The sequence below is a fragment of the Alosa pseudoharengus genome, unplaced genomic scaffold, assembly GCF_046254945.1.
Source record: "Alosa pseudoharengus isolate Yale_2024_CS ecotype anadromous, Long Island Sound unplaced genomic scaffold, YU_APseudo_1.1 YU_APseudo_1.1_scf_9, whole genome shotgun sequence".
NCBI classification, from domain to species: domain Eukaryota; kingdom Metazoa; phylum Chordata; class Actinopteri; order Clupeiformes; family Clupeidae; genus Alosa; species Alosa pseudoharengus.
Window position 1 is genome coordinate 32,285,485 of NW_027468881.1, and position 16,214 is coordinate 32,301,698.

General features: G+C 51.0%; 1 protein-coding gene across 4 annotated transcripts in view; it reads left to right on the forward strand.

Annotated features, from left to right (window-relative positions):
- Positions 1-14,399, forward strand: part of LOC143114604 (protein FAM110A) — a 26,170-nt gene extending 11,771 nt beyond the window's left edge. For 2 of the 4 annotated variants that reach the window (XM_076276284.1, XM_076276282.1), the window contains 2 exons: positions 10,102-10,513; positions 10,756-14,399. In XM_076276284.1, the coding sequence (XP_076132399.1) occupies positions 10,810-12,261 (1,452 nt within the window). In that variant the 5' untranslated portion in view covers positions 10,102-10,513; positions 10,756-10,809 and the 3' untranslated portion in view covers positions 12,262-14,399. Of the gene's footprint in view, positions 1-9,896; positions 10,514-10,755 lie in introns of those variants that run through there. The other 2 variants (XM_076276286.1, XM_076276283.1) reach the window with 2 other exon arrangements.
- The last annotated feature ends 1,815 nt before the right edge of the window (positions 14,400-16,214 follow it).

The window sequence follows — 16,214 nt, forward strand, 5'->3', positions numbered from 1 at the left end:
ATGTGCTGCAGAGATTTTTTTGAGTGGTTTGACAGTGAATGTTGATAAGTGTGTGTGTGTGTGTGTGTAATTGCAGTGTTCTCTAGTTGCTCATCTGTTTGTGTGTATGCAAGGGTTTGGCAGCAGGAGTTCTTGTTAGTCTGTGTGTGAATGATGGGGTATGACTGCCATGGTTTGTGTTTGTGTGTATGTGTGCGTGACGTGCATGCATCTGTGTGTGTGTGTGTAGGAGCTCCGCATGCCAGTAGGAAAGAACAAATGAAAGTCTCTCTCTGACACTTTGGCTCTGAGAGTTTCTGCGTGACGCTGCACAGCCAATGGTATGATAAAAAGCTTTGTGTGTGTGTGGTGTGGAGTAGTTGAGGTTAGTGTGTGTGTGTGTGTGTGGGGGGGGGGGGTACATGAAGCCCTGTGGGAAAGTGAGAGGCTCGTGACTGGAGTGGAAATGGGTAAAGAAAACACGCCTGGCCAGCGCAGAATGCAGTGACGCCGCTCGGTCGCTGAGTGCACCGCCAGACCTCTGAGAGTGTGTGTGTGTGTGTGTGTGTGTGTGTGTGTGTGTGTGAGAGAGAGATTATGTTGGCAGTGTGTCTGCTGCTTTGTGTATGTGTGTGTGTCTGCTGCTTTGTGTGTGTGTGTGTGCTTGATCAGTGAGAGTTGAGTGTTTAACTGCATTGTAAATATGTCATTGTGTGTCCACTGTTGTTTGTGTGCGTGCTGACGTAGCACTTTTTGGATAACTGTTTGTGTTTAGTCTATGCCGTGTGCTCTCCCCCGGAGTAGCCTTTACCCTTGGTTCCCCTTCTAAAGTGTTCGTCTCCCCTCTGCAGTCCAGCGCTGCCCACAGGGTTGTTGTTGTAGCGTAGCGGAAAGGTAGCCTCTGTGCCCTGGACACCAAATAGCAAGGTCACCACAGACATGATGACCAGACAAGTTGATGTTGTTGTTTTTGTTATGCATCATTCCTAACTAGGCGTCTAATCAATAGGGCTGATCAGATTGCTGCTTTCATCTTAGGCCAACTGCAGACATGTCAGGCATGGAAGGCCACCACACCGGAGGGAATAGACTCCGCTAAAACAAACCGCCGACTGCAGGGTCAGCTCAGGGTCAGGGCCAGACTGTTTTGGGGGGAGAGGGGTGGGCTCAGAGCGGCTGTTGCCTGGCTGACCGCAGAAGCACGGCCTGCGTCCTGTCAATCATCACCCGGCGGTCACACTCTCCCACCACAGCAGCAGTGCCCAGGGCTTAAGGTTCCCAGGCACTGTGCTGTGCAGACATGGACCAGGTCATTTAAAAATGCCCAACGGATTACTGTACATGACGACCTCAAAAAGGTCTGATAACTTCAGGTAGAGAGTGTTTCCTTGCTTTAAGGCGTGAGTGTTGCAACTCTGGTTCCTGCCACCGGGCCGTCAGCGTCACTGTTGCCTGGCCTCACGGTGGGGGAGGCTGCGGTGTGTCATCAGCAGGTAGAGGAACGCGTCATGACGCATGCTGGTCTGGACTAGACTTGCTTGGCCCGGGTGCGGTAAGCGGTGTGGGGGATGATGAGAAAGCAGCTCTGTGATGCAGTGGGGAGTCATGGGAAGGTGACGGGTCATTTCCTGCCGAGCTGGGAGGACTGGGGATTGGGGGTGGGGGGGTGTTCGAGATTACGAGCTCCTACTCACTGAAGCTCCCCGCGGTCAGATCAGCATGAGCACATGGCCCCTTTGGGATTTTACTCATTCGTTCACTCTTTCGTTCATTTTCTCTCTCTCTTCCCCCCCTACGCTGTCTGTCGGTCAATCCTCCTGCTGCTCCCCGCTTTCCGTCTCGTCTAATGAGGACAAATTACAGATGTCAGCGTCCGTATGTCTGCCGTGGGGGGAGTGCCACTCCACCTCGCAGGGGGGCAGCTGGACCGCCTGCCCTCATCTGATTATCTTGTTTTCGGCCAGATTGGGGAGGTAGAGCGATCCTTCAGTCGCACACACACAAACACATGTGCGCGCACACACACACACACAGACACACACACAATCAGTCACTCGCTCCATGTAATGTCCAATTAAGCCTATTGAGGGAGAGGTCAGAGCATATTTGTGGCCATTATGTTTTTGAGAATTGAGAGTGATGAACCGCGACCATGTATGCATATTGTTTCTTTGTGCTCGTCTGTGTATTTGTGTCTCTGTGTGTGTGTGTGTGTGTGTGTGTGTGTGTGTGTGTGTGTGTGTGTGTGTGTGTGTGTGTGTGTGTGTGTGTGTGTGTGTGTGTGTGTGTGTGTGTGTGTTTGACTGAGAACAGCAGGAGCAAAAGGGGGCTCCATGATTATCTTCCGGGGCTTCACTGTGTGTGTGTGTGATAGTGTTTGTGGGGGTTTGAATATTGAGATTGTCCTGAGGGTGCAGATGCAGACAGTCAGGCCCGGGTGGGGGGTAAAAAGTAATGGTGGGAGTGGGGGTTTGACTGGGTTGGATCCGGGAACAGGGGAGTGGGAGGGATTGTGTGTGTGTGTGTGTTTGAGAGTGTTTGGGTGTGTGTGTAGGTCTATGCTGTAACAACTCTTTCATGCTCCAATGGTTGTGTGCCAGAGAGTTGACTTTGGCCTGCTGTGAGTTGATGTGGAGTTTAAGTGTGTGTGTGTGTGTGTGTGTGTGTGTGTGTGTGTGTGTGTGTGTGTGTGTGTGTGTGTGTGTGTGTGTGTGTGTGTGTGTGTGTGTGTGTGTGTGTGTGGGTACATACTGTTCTCTGCTGCCCATTGTGAGCATGCTTCTTCATTAGAGTAGAGGTAGACCATCGATAGACACTGATCCACTGTTGGAAAGGTCATCAGGTGAAAAGTGTGGAGCTCTGGGGACTGGACGCCAGCTCTGTCCATTCAGTGGTTTAGCACGGTGGTGCCAGTGCCCTCGGGGCCACAGTTCTGTCCCTGTCTGTTACCCCTGTAAAAGCCCCTAACTCCTCTCAGGGGACAGAGACCCTGGACAGGCCTTATCGAGCAGCGTAGCGTAGCGTAGCGCTCCTCGGAGGCAGGGCTTTATGGCCAGAAAGCGGAGAGGTCAGTGTATTGGTCTGTGACTGTATCCGACGGAGACAGTGCTTACCTGTCTTGCATTTAGTGGAAAGGTGAACCCTTTGGAGAAAGGATTCTGTTTTTCCACTGCAGTAGCGTGTTGCTGGAAAGCCAACACAGGAAGGGCAGTGCGTCTCTCTTGTCAGGAGCTGGCCAAGAGAGAGGGAGGGGGGAAAATGACCTGTGGGTGCACCATAAATAAATGAACAGTGCAGTCGGTACAACAACAGCCTTTCGGTCCAACAGCCTCCAAGTGCAACAGACCAACAGTGTTTCAGGCAAGCACCAGCGGGCTCCAAGTTGAATCCAGCAGCGTCCAGCAAAGCCACTACCAGCACCACACCAGTTTTAATTAACACTTTTATATATAGCTTTGCACTTGCTTCCCAGGAGAACAGTGGCCAGTGCTGTTGTCGTTCCTCAGCTAATGAGTCACAGTGGCTCCATTGGTGTCCATTACACCCTCAGCCCTCGCCTTCATTGGGTTGGTCACACCCAGGACCCTTGCAGAAACAGTTTGGGTGTGTCAATGGTTGGGCTAAAACAGGACTGGGCAGACTCGAGCCCTTGAGTTTTCTCTCACTCTCTCACTCTATCTCTCTATCTCTCTCTCTTTCTCTGTTTCACTCTCTTTGTTATCCCTCTTGCCTCCTCTTCTTTCCCCCCCTCTCTCCCTCTGTTGGTCTGTCCATCTCTGGGCCCCTCTCCTCCTGTGTCTGTCTGCAGTGCGGAGCATGAGCGATGTGACCGGTGGCATTATGCCGGGCAGAGCTCTGGGACTCAGCGATGTGACCGGTGGCATTAGGCCGGGCAGAGCTCTGGGACTCAGCGATGTGGCATTAGGCTGGGCAGAGCTCTGGTGGACTCTATGGCCGACTGCTGCCCAGCGTGGGTCTTATTTATTTTTACACTCTGCCATTTATTTGATGGACAGGAACTCCTCCTCCGCTCCACTTGCAGCAGCAGTGAGCTGGTGGCCAAGCCTCGTCCCTTCCGCCTCTCTGGCCCTGTTCCTCTGTCTTTCACTCTGTCTGTCTGTACCGTGGTGTTGGGTGGTGTTGGGGTTGGGGTGGGGTGGTGTTGGGGTTGGGTGGTGTTGGGTTTGGGGTGGGGTGGGGTTAGGGGGGGTGGGTGGATTGGGTAGCTATTTAGTGTCCTTGATCCAGGGTTCAATAACAGGGGTTTTAAGTCAAAGTTAACTTGCTTTCTCTCTCTCTCTCTTTTTTTCTCTCTCTCTCTCTCTCTCTCTCTCTCTCTCTCTCTCTCTCTCTCTCTCTCTCATTCTCTCTGTCTCTATCTTTCACTTTTTCCACTTCTTTACCTACAGTTTCCTTTCAGTTCTTCTTGATGTGTTCCGTCCTCTCTTTTCTCTGCTTTCAGTTTCTCTGTCCATCTGTCCATCACGTGTGTCTGTGTTGCTGTGCATGGCGTCCAGTAATTGATACGTATTAAAGGAGCAGCAAAATTGCTTCCAGTCGAATTCCCCTATAATTATACTGCGTAGCTCTGTGGACACCCCCCCCCCCCACCCTCTCCTCCTCCTCAAAAACGTGTTGTGGGGATGTTGTTTTTTCTTCATTCAGCTGGAGACTTTTGGAAGTGACCCCTGTTTTCCCAGAGTGCTTTGCGGCTGGAGGAATTGCACATGTGGCGTCACTTTTTCCCCCCCTTGTTGGGCACGTCTCGTAATAGCATGTCATTAAATCCTAATAAACTTATCCCAGCGCTTCACATGAAGGGAAAAAAAAAAAAGAAGCCGCACACGCAAAAAGAGACACAGGCACAATCAAGGGCCTGTTGGATTTCTGGACGAGGCTCAGGCCAAGTGGTAGGGAAATGTTTTTTCTTCGTCTTTTTCCATGCTGGGTCTCAGAGGCCAAACCACAGTCTGTCCGTTACCCACGCGTTACGTCAGTTTGCAGACATTCACATCTCTCACTCCCCTCTCCGCTCCCCGAGCTCCGCTTCTCGCACTCGAGGTGGACTTTCGTGCCGCGTGCGAGTAACGACACCGCGTCTCACCGCAAACCAATAGGGCCTTGAGAACACAAGTGTGCACACTGTAGGGCCCTGTCGTTGTGGCGTTATCCACGCCGGCTCTCCATTGGGCGGTTATTCCTGACGCTTTCCTCCCCCCCATCACCTGCCCTGCCCCGCCCTGCTGTGGCACCCTGATCCTCGTTGGCACGCTCTGGCCACCCTGCTGTTATCTGGAGCAGTTCGCACCTCGATGGCTGCACCGCAACCGCCAACGTCCGTCAGCCCGTGACCACACAGCTGTAGCTAGCTCTGTTTGCCTGGATGCATTCCTCTTTCTATGTGTGTGTGTGTGTGTGTGTGTGTGTGTGTGTGTGTGTGTGTGTGTGTGTGTGTGTGTGTGTGTGTGTGTGTGTGTGTGTGTGTGTGCGTGTGCGTGTTTGTTTTGCGTGTGTGGTGTTAAGATTGTTATTTGTGGTTGTGGTTTCACAACTCTCACATGATGCACAATGCGACCTGTAACTGTGTCATCAGTAGTACCCCTTTAAAAAAATACAAATTAAAAAAACACAAAACAGAACCTGCTGTAGGCCACATCCACACTTTAAGGTGCAGCATACAGTTAAACAGAGGTTGGAGTTGTTTGCAGCACTGCACGCTTCATGTTTGTATGAGCAGAACAGTTCACTATGCAATGTAATGTAATGTAATGTAACAGAACAGTTCACTGTACCAGAAAGACTTGGAGCTTGTGCTGCTAGTCATTTTGAGGTCAGGTCTGATGAGCGTGCACACTGAACTCTGCTAAAGTGCTGCAGTAGTGTGTTGTATGGTGGTAGTAGTGTGTTGTGTGGTGGTAGTAGTGTGTTGTATGGTGGTAATAGTGTGTTGTATGGTGGTAGTAGTGTGTTGTATGGTGGTAGTAGTGTGTTGTATGGTGGTAGTAGTGTGTTGTGTGGTGGTAATAGTGTGTTGTGCTGGTAGTGTGTTGTGTGGTGGTAGAAGTGTGTTGTGTGGTGACTCTCACAGTGCTGTAGGCAAGTTTCTCTTCCCCCATCCTCTCTCTCTCTGTTCTCCCCTACAGAAACTCAGGAGCTTGATCCTGATTAGCAGAACAATGGCACTTCTCCTGTCAGCATGATTACAGGCTGTGTGTGTGTGTGTGTGTGTGTGTGTGTGTGTTATTGTGTGTGTGTCTGTGTCTATGTTTGTGTGTCTTTGTGTATATCTGTGCATAGTGTGTGTGTGTGTGTGTGTTTATATGTGTCTGTGTTTCTGTGTCTGTTTGTGCTTCTTTGTTAAGTGTGTATCTGTGTTTGTGTGTATCTGTGTGTGTGTCTGTGTTTGTGTATATCTGCGTGTATGTGTCTGTATCTATGTTTGTGTGTGTTTGTGTATATCTGTGCATAGTGTGTGTGTGTGTGTGTGTGTGTTTATATGTGTCTGTGTTTCTGTGTCTGTTTGTGCTTCTTTGTTAAGTGTGTATCTGTGTTTGTGTGTATCTGTGTGTGTGTGTCTGTGTTTGTGTATATCTGCGTGTATGTCTGTAATTGTGTGTATCTGTGTGTGTGTGTGTGTGTCTGAGTTTGTGTGTATCTGTGTGTGTGTGTCTGTGTTTGTGTGTATCTGTGTGTGTCTGTGTTTGTGTGTATCTGCGTGTGTGTGTCTGTGTTTGTGTGTATCTGTGTGTGTCTGTGTTTGTGTGTATCTGCGTGTGTGTGTCTGTGTTTGTGTGTATCTGTGTTTGTGTGTATCTGTGTGTGTGTGTGTCTGATTGTGTGTATCTGTGTGTGTGTCTGTGTTTGTGTGTATCTGTGTGTGTCTGTGTTTGTGTGTATCTGTGTTTGTGTATATCTCTGTGTGTGTGTGTGTGTCTGTTTGTGTGTATCTGTGTGTGTGTCTGTGTTTGTGTGTATCTGTGTTTGTGTATATCTCTGTGTGTGTGTGTGTGTCTGTTTGTGTGTATCTGTGTGTGTGTCTGTGTTTGTGTGTATCTGCGGGGTGTCTGTGTTTGTGTGTATCTGTGTGTGTGTCTGTGTTTGTGTGTATCTGTGTGTGTGTGTCTGTGTTTGTGTGTATCTGCGTCCGTGTCTGTTCTATGTGTTTACCATACGGTGGCTTTGGTGTAACTGGTAAACGTGGGAACTAAGGGCTGCGATGAGAACACACTCTCACCAGCCGTGGGTGGATCAGGGCTGTGTGTGTGTGTGTGTGTGTGTGTGTGTGTTTGCCCACCCGCCTGCCATGAGATCCTCCTGTGCTGTTCCTTGCTGGTGGGATTTTATCTCTCTCTCACTCGCTTCTCGGGGCACAACGGTCCCTGGTCCTCTTTATCATCTTTGGTGACACCACTGAAGTGAACGTACACACACACACACACACACACACACACACACACACACACACACACACACACACCCCTTCGGGCAGCTGTGTGCTGAGAGAGGCCACAGGGCACTGGGGCAGCAGGAAACTGCGGATGTGAGCAGCGAGTCGCGATTGACCCTGTGGGTATTTAGTAGAAGGGACTGGAGAGTCCACACACACACACACACACAGAAACACACATACACAGGGATGTATGCACAGGCAGACGTGCATCTGAGCCAGCTTGGCTCGATCCTGAGCAACTGTGCTGCGTCTATTAAAAGCTCTGCCACTTCGAGACAGCTGAGAGGTAAAACTCTGTACTGTGCGTACACGCGTGCGTGCGTGTGAGTTGAAGTGGGCCAATGTCTCTTACAAGGTTACGGATGTGTACAGTTTGTATGTCTTTGAAGAGGCCCTGCTCAGCCCCTGACCTGGATATGGCCAGCCTTGAGTGTGCACATGCCGCGCTCTGAGACACTACTGCGGACAGACATGTCATATGTGTTAAATACATCCATGTGCTCCCAGTGTGACAGTAGTGCTAATCCATCAGGAAGCAGGGCTTGCATGTCTCTAGTCATAAACCTCAGGCCACTTTCTCTCTCTCTCTCTCTCTCTCTCTCTCTCTCTCTCTCTCTCTCTCTCTCTCTCTCTTTTACATACACATACACAAACATTCTCTCACTCACTCAAGCTAATGCGATGGAAAACATAACAACTTCCTCAATGGAAATGCAGCATACCATTTTGGGTATGCTTTCTTTTACCCAGATTGATCTTCTTATTACCCCAGGTTTGATGTGTGTGTGTGTGTGTGTGTGTGTGTGTCCGTGTGTATGCGTGTCTGTGTGTGTCTGTGTGTATGCTTGTCTGTGTGTGTCCGTGTGTATGCGTGTCTGTGTGTATCTGTGTGTGTCCGTGTGCCTTGTGGTTTTCTAGGCAGCTATGTGGGCACAAACAACACACTGTATATTGACTGCAGTGCTAGCTGGGATTTGGTGCAGAAATGGAGATCTTTCAGACTAATTTTAGAGTCTATTCATTTCGGGAGCTGAGTCTTATGAAATCGGATTGCTCAGTGTGTGCCGTCGGGCCTGTTTTTTCATTGGGGGGGGGGGCGGGGTTGGCAGGGAGGGTGGTTGGCAGGGAGGGTGGTTGATGGGGGCAGGGAGGGGGAGGAGGGGGATGGGGGCAGAGATGGGAGGAGAAGAGAGGAGAGGAGGGAGGAACGGGGACACAGGCTCAGAGAGAAAAGGAGGCTATAAAAAGATTAATTAAAAGTGTAGCGGATGAAGAGGGGGAGCGACGAAGGGGAAGGAGGCGAGCACGCAGGGCTCTTCATGTGATGTAATCTGACGCGCTAATGGTGTAACTAAAATAAGAAAGGGAGGACAGGATTGAGAGAGAGAAGACACTCAGAGACAATAAAAAAAGAAAGAGAGAGAGAGAGAGAAAGAAAGAGAAGTCGCAAATCACAAGTCGATTTCCCCCTGGAACACAGGATCAGGCAGACATGAAAGGACCGGAGAGTCTGGGGCGAGAGCGGGAATTAGAGGGGTGATATGAACAGAACAGAACTGGGGATAGAGAGAGAAAGACAGGAAAAGACAGATAGAGAGTAGGACATAGAGAGAGAGAGGGGGGTGGAGAGAGAGAGTAGGGGAGAGAAAGAGAGACATGGACAGACCAGAGAAACAGGAACCTAGAGAGAGGGATAGAGAGAGAGTGGGAGAGAGAGAGAGAGAGCGTTAATCTGGAGCCTCGGTGGAGATGAGTGGAAGCGACGTTGGAGCAGCCCGGCGTTGTTGACAGTGGGCAGACAGAGGGTTTTAGGGCTTTATATTAAAAACGAGGCTGGTCCATGGCCGGCGGAGGTGATGCTCCCGACTGTTCCCGCTGGATTTAGACGCCGAGACCAACACAGACCCCGGCCTGTTGCCTCCAGAGCACGTTAATCTGCCTGTAATGTCTCCAGCGCAGAGACACGGGGACACAGGGACAATAGCCCACTCTCATGTTCACGCTCTTTTGTTGTGTTGTAGAGCAGCACAAAACAACAACAAGTGGAGCAGTGCTGGAGATGGAAATGTATATTTCTTTAATCTGCCACAAAGCCCTGCTGTGTTTGATGCAACTGAATGCAAAAGATTGCAGCTGTTCCCTTCTCTTCTTTTTTGTGTGTGTGTCCTCCTCCTTTTTCCCTTTCTCTATCTCTCTCTCTCTCTTTCTGTGTCTGTTTCTCCACGCCTTTCACAGAATTTCATTTGAATGAACATTCAAGCAGGAGTGTTTGTTTGTGAGTGGGGGGAGGGGAGGGGAGGGGCCCGACCGTCGGCCGGGAGTTCCTTGGGGCTGGGCCAATCGGGGGGCAGTTCCCAGCCCCATCGGCTTCGCCCCTCCCTCCTGTCTGTGGAGAAACGGTGCGAGGCCTCCGATTGGCCGCTGTCGTGGAGTGTGTAGGGGAGGGGTAGACGGCGTATTAAACCTCACGTCTGCTCCCATTCCATCCAGAGAGCCGCTCAGCTGCCGAGTCAGGGAAGAGAGAGAGAGGGAAAGAGCGCAGCAGATAGAGAGATAGAGAGGAATAAGAAAAGGAATAGACGGACCACTTGACTGAGTTTCTTTCTCTCTGCTGGGCTGTAAGTGATCATTGCTCCTGTCTTTCTCTCTCTCTCTCTCTGTGTGTGAAACAGGAGCTCCAGTGAGTGAGTGAGTGCCCCAGCACTGGATTAACAGCCTCAACAAGAAGCCGGCGGAGAGCAGCAGGAGGCGGAGGACTGCCTGCCTGTGTGGAGTTGTCTATTTTTTTTTTTTACCGGGTGAACGAGGGGGCTGTATCGGAACCCCCCCACACACACACACCCCCAAACCACCACCTCCACTCTCGCTCCCGGACCTGCCGTGGGTCAGTCAGCCGGACTGATGTGGAATGTGACCCCTGCTGACCCCAGCCCACAAGCCCCCATTCACTGAGCTGCAGCGGCAAGAGGGCGCCTGAAAGAGCCCCGGCCAGCCAGGCCCAGCACAAAGACCAGGAGGAGAGGAACAGAGAGGAGCAGCAGTAACAACAGCAGCAGGAGCAGGAGGAGGAACCCTTCAGGACTGGTAAGCAAGCTAAAGGAGGGGGCCCAAGATAGTGGAGTGGAGTGGTGGTGGGGGGGGGGGGGGTAGGGAGGGAGGGAGGGAGGGGGGCAGGGAGGGAGGGAGGGGGGCAAAGAAAAGAGGAGCACAAAAGAGCTTTTTTGGTGTCTGTGACATTTGTGAGTGTAGATTGTGCTGTGGTCATTAGCCTTTGGTTCACCCTGTTTTTGTTTTCTCCTCTCTGTCTGTGCCCTTCTGTCCTCTAGCAGCTTCAGCAGTCCACCACCACTGCTGCTGTCGCCACCGCCGCCAATCCCATCATGCCCGTGGAGACGCTGCGGCCATCCGATGGGCGCCTGGGCGCCGGGGGCCCCTTCACCTCGGCCATGCCCTTCCGCATCCTCAACAAGGGGCCCGACTACTTCCGTCGGCCGGCGGAGCCGGGGGCGCGCAAGCTGAGCGCCGTGGAGCGCCTGGAGGCCGACAAGGCCAAGTACGTGAAGAGCCAGCAGGTGGCGCTCACGAGGCAGGAGCCCGTCAAGCCGCCCATCATCCGCAAGCCGCTCATGTCGCCGGGCATGATGCTGCAGTGCCGCATCAGCACGCCGCCGGCCCGCAAGGTGCCGCGCCGACCGGCCCACAACGCCGACGTGGAGAACGGAGGAGCGGGCATGGGGCACCGCGGAGGGCCGCACCTCAACCTGGAGATCCTCAACAACCTCATCAACGTGTGCGACGGGCCGCCGCTGCCCTCGCCGTCGTCCTCTCCGTCTCCCGTGCCCTCGTCCCCGTCCCCGTCCGCCTCCTCGCCCTCCTCGGGGTGCAAGCGTCCGGGCAGCGGCGGCTTCCCCCTTCCCTCTCTGGAGCCCCAGCACGCCACCCCGGTCTCCTCCTGCACCTCGTCGCCCCTCAACGGCCACGTGGACCGCCGGCCGCCCCCTGTCCCGGCCCGCGCCCCCAGGCTGAGCGCGTACGGCAGCTCGCCGAACTCGGTGACCGTGCGGCGGGTGGACGTGCGTCCGCAGGCCGAGGTGCGCAAGCCGGCCCGGAGGATGCCCTTGCAGCCCCAGCACAAGCCCCGGCAGATCGCCCAGCCACAGGTGGCCCACTCCACGCAGGTGGCCCAGCAGCCGCAGACCCCGCTGTCGCTCCCTCCTCCTCCACCTCCTCCCACCACCTCCTCCTCCCCTTCCCCGGCGTCCCTGCCCGTATCTCTGCCCGGTCCGCAGCAGCCTCCCTCCCCCTCCTGTGTGCCGGCGAGCCCCCTGTTACTCCGCGCGGCGGCGGCGGCGGCCGGCGTCGTCCTCCCGCCAGCGTCGCCGGCCTTCACGCGCATCTCCTCGGCCAGCTCGCGCGGCTCGGGACGCAAGCACCCGTCGCTGCACCGCTCCAAGTCGGACCTGAGCGACCGCTACTCGCGCGCCACCGCCGACCTGGAGCGCTTCTTCAACTACTGCGGCCTGGACCCCGACGAGGTGGAGGGCATGGGCGGCGTGGAGTGCTTCGCCCGTGCCAGCTCCGACATCGTCTCCGTCTCCAAGATGCGCAGCGTCAGCACGCCCAGCTCCGAGTGCGGCGGCGACGGGGGCTACGACGGCCGAGGCAGGGGAGGGTGCGAGGACGATTACGAGGACGACGACGAAGGCCCGCCCAGGCCCAACGAGCGCGTGCCCTACAGCATCTCGGTCATCGAGCGTAACGCCCGCGTCATCAAGTGGCTTTATGGCATCCGGCAGGCACGAGACGCCTCACAGAACGTTTCTAATGTCTAGACACTCGTGTATCCGTCTGCACAGGAGGCTGGACTTCAGGGCAGACGGGAAGTGATATCGGAATATGCATTGGGGAAAGAGACTAACTTGGGATAGCCCCCTGTTTTCGTTTTGTTGGTTTCGGTTTTTTATGGTATATAGTTAATTTATTAATTCCCTGAGAACATTTAGAGCCCCCTTTTTGTGTCTATTTTTTTTTTGTATATTTGTGTATCACAGAGAGATTTTTCTTTTCTTTTTGCCTTACAGTAAGTTAAAGGATATATTTTTTTGTTTGTCGAGGGGGGGGGGGGCACCCCTCTACGTACGTGCATTAACCATCGGGCTTGGAACTGCTCACTCTTCTGGAAACGTGATGTCATTGTCATCAGGGGTCAGCTATGTGGACCACTTACCTCAGAGGCGAATGGAAGGCCAACACACTCTGCACATAGACTAGTGGGTGATGGGGAGCCTGTTAAAGCAATAATGATCGCAATGGTAATGAAAAGCTTTTGAGTGAGTGACATGAGAAAGAGGAGGAGGAGGATGAAGGCAGCAGTAGACCTGCTGTTACATTGCTGACGTTCAGGTACTTTTAGTGTGTTTTAAAAGCGCAGTGGTGGTGTGGCTGTGAACTTTGAACCCCAAGCGTTGCTGTCAGATATCTGGTCTGTGCTGTGCTCGTCTTTTTCTGTCAACAAATCCCTTCAGTCAAAGAGCAAAGAGCTTGGCCAGTTTAGAAGAGAGGATGATTGATTGATCGATTGGTTGGTTGATTGATTGGTTGATTGATTGACAGCTTTCACTTTGGGGTTCATCAGGTCGCAGCCTCTCATGGCTGTGGACAGTCCAGTAAGCCGTAGTTTGGTGAAGAATCAGAGATATGCATTGCATGGCTAGAGAAGATGAACCTACACACACACACAGATCAGATTTACAGACACACAGAAGTTTATGCACTCATACACACATATTAGTAGTGCACACATGTAATTCAACACAACCACACATGCACATCTGCGCACTTACACACAGACACAAAATCCGGTTTGCTGGTATCTGCAATGGAAGTGTGTGTGTGTGTGTGTGTGTGTGTGTGTGTGTAGAGAGTGAGAGGAAGAGCGCTTTTACAGAAATGCAAAGAATAGCAAAGAAGAGACCCTCATAAATACTGTGAAATAAAGGCATCGTTCACGAAAAGAGAGAGAAACACTTTGTTCAGTTACAGTGGCTGCGTGGCTGTTAGACTGTTAATGCTGTCCATGTTCTGCAGTGCATGAAGAGAAGCCCTTTTTAGCATGAATGTTTGTGTGCGTGTGTGTATACGACTGGTATGTTTTGGAACGCCATCTCGATGAAGCACACTTTTCCTCACTCACAGAACACATTCCAGCACGTACATAACACAGATGGGTTCCGTGGCAGGGGTCAGGTTCTTGTTCCACGAAAGTGTTGAGGATAAACGGGATTTTTTTTCCCTTCTTTTTTACGTTTGTCGTATGCTGTATTCTGGAAAGAGCTTGGAGAAAGGTCTTGTCATGTTGTCAACAAGTGGTTCAAGTATGTTGGTCAGAGGTCGGAGTTCAAAGGTCACTTTGGCCATCTGCTCAGTGGTGTGGGGACACTGGCCCTTCAGCCTCACCGCTAGTCTTGGAGATGGAACAGGAGTGAGGAGAGATGAAAAGGCAAGGAGTGGTCATTTCAGTGCAAGGAGTATGGCTAATGCAAAAACAAACGACGTCAACAACAACATACAACTGTAAAACAGAGACTCTATGGACATGCAATGTTACTTAGTTACAACATTTCAAGACTTGTTGAGTGTTCAGTGTTTCAAAGTTTAGCTTCTTGTTTTCATTGATTGCTGTTTGAGGGTATCCACATACAGATAAATAACACCCACCCACACACACACACACACACACACACACACACACACAGACACTCAAATGGTGATGAACACACGCACACTCACGGTTGTGTGAAGATGAGACATGACATGTATGACTGGGTGGTCTTCCCCATGTTTGTGAATGCCCTGTTCAGATGTGCTGTTGAGTTGAGCATCGGCCAGTTCAAAAAAGAAAAGAGATCTTTTTCTGCTGCAACCTCTTGTCATCTTTACATTTCAATAAAGACAAAAGTGTTCATACGTGTTTTTGTTGTTGTGTTTGCATTGTCTTGTACCTTAACAATAGCTGTGTTTTTATAAGGAAATAAAATAGTCTGAAAGTTTTAACTGAATTGTTACCCTTGTAAAAGAAAAACTTGTAAAAAAATCTTCCATACTTTTTTGAATCCGTGTTCTGGCTGAAGATAGGAGAGGTAGTTTGAATGTATTTATTCCGCCATGGCATGATCTGACCCTGAATCCCCAGTAGCACTCTTTGGGTCTCGTTTGGGAAAAGAGGGGGATAATACCCTGCTTTAAATCTCTGGTTGGAATTGGTACAGGATTTTTTCTCCCTTTGAGAAATCTGTCTTTTGTGGTGTAAACACTTCTGCCAAAATGTATGGTTTGCCATGGGCAGACTTTTTTTTTTGGTGCTTGCCACAAGTGCCAGCCTGTGCCAGCTTCCTGTGTGCTGGTTCCTCTCATCCCCAGCCAGCAGAACCGTGGTGGCATAGAGATCTGACTTAGCTTGAATTATTGATACCAACATCTCTCTGTTTTGTGTGTTGTTGGATTCGACTTCCTAGTTGTATACCTTTTTGCTGCAGTGAAATGCCAAAAATGTATTATTGAACATGTTCAGTGTAGAAGACCGAACAACGCAGACTCACTCGCAGACTGTGCACACTCTTTGAAAGACAAAAAAACATAGACGTAGAAGGACAACATCTATCCCTGAAAGAAAGTGCCGGCATATCTGCACATGTGCAAATACAGGAACCCACACAGGCACAAACACAAACATTCACCCAGCCACACAAACGCTTGTCTGAACGTGTCCATCAGAGCATGGCCAGAGAATAAGAAAGGAATGCAGTGCCCTCACTCTCTTTCTCTCCTTCTTTGTACCTCTCTATCCCCCTCTCTCTCTCTCTCTCTCTCTCTCTCTCTCTCTCTCTCTTTGCAGTGGCACAAGGCCAGTAATGGCTTACGTGCTACCTCTTTGAGCTCCGTTTCCTGCTATGCCAACTGTGCCATGTAAGCCAACAGGTCATCATCCACACTTATAATTCATATTACACTTTGGGTATTCCCTCTTTTAAGACCTTTTTCCTAAATCCAACATTTATACAATTTAAAAAGTTCAGGTAATGATTGGTCTGCATCACCTACAATAACAAACCGGTATATATTTTGCTCATTTATTTTGTGTCACACAGGTGGTGTCTTTTAGGAGCTGTTGCATTAAAAGATAAATATTCTCGCTGGGGGGAGACTAAGGCCAGTCTCTTTGTCTCCGACGACGACAGCTTGTCACCACAGTCACCTGTGATTAATGTCCAGCCCTGAGCAGACAGGACGAGACTTATGGGATGGAAGAGGAAGAGTGAAGGAGTGAATCACGTTAAGTGAGAGAGAGAGAGAGAGAGAGAGAGAGAGAGAGAGAATGAGGACAAGCAAAAGAAAAGATGGAGGGCAGACATGCAGGAGGCAAAAAAAGAAAGAGGGAGCGAGAGGCTGCAGGAAAGACATGATTGAAAACCACTGGAGAGGGAGAGGGGAAAAGAGGAGAAGAAAAGGTGCACGATGCCATGTCTGCATACTGATGAGGTTTACTGAAGAGGGAGAGTAGAGTGGGTCACTTCACACCAATAGGACCACAAGGGGTCTTATCAGAACCTTCAGCTCATCAAACAAAGCAGAGACACTGTGGAGTTTTTACAACAATGGCCACTTTCCCTTCTCTTAAACTGTATTGTCTTCCCTAACAAACCCATGAAGGTGATCAGAAAAGAGAAGAGATGTCCCTCCTCCCAACATGAATGAGACTAGGCCATATGTCTTTGTTTACTACAAG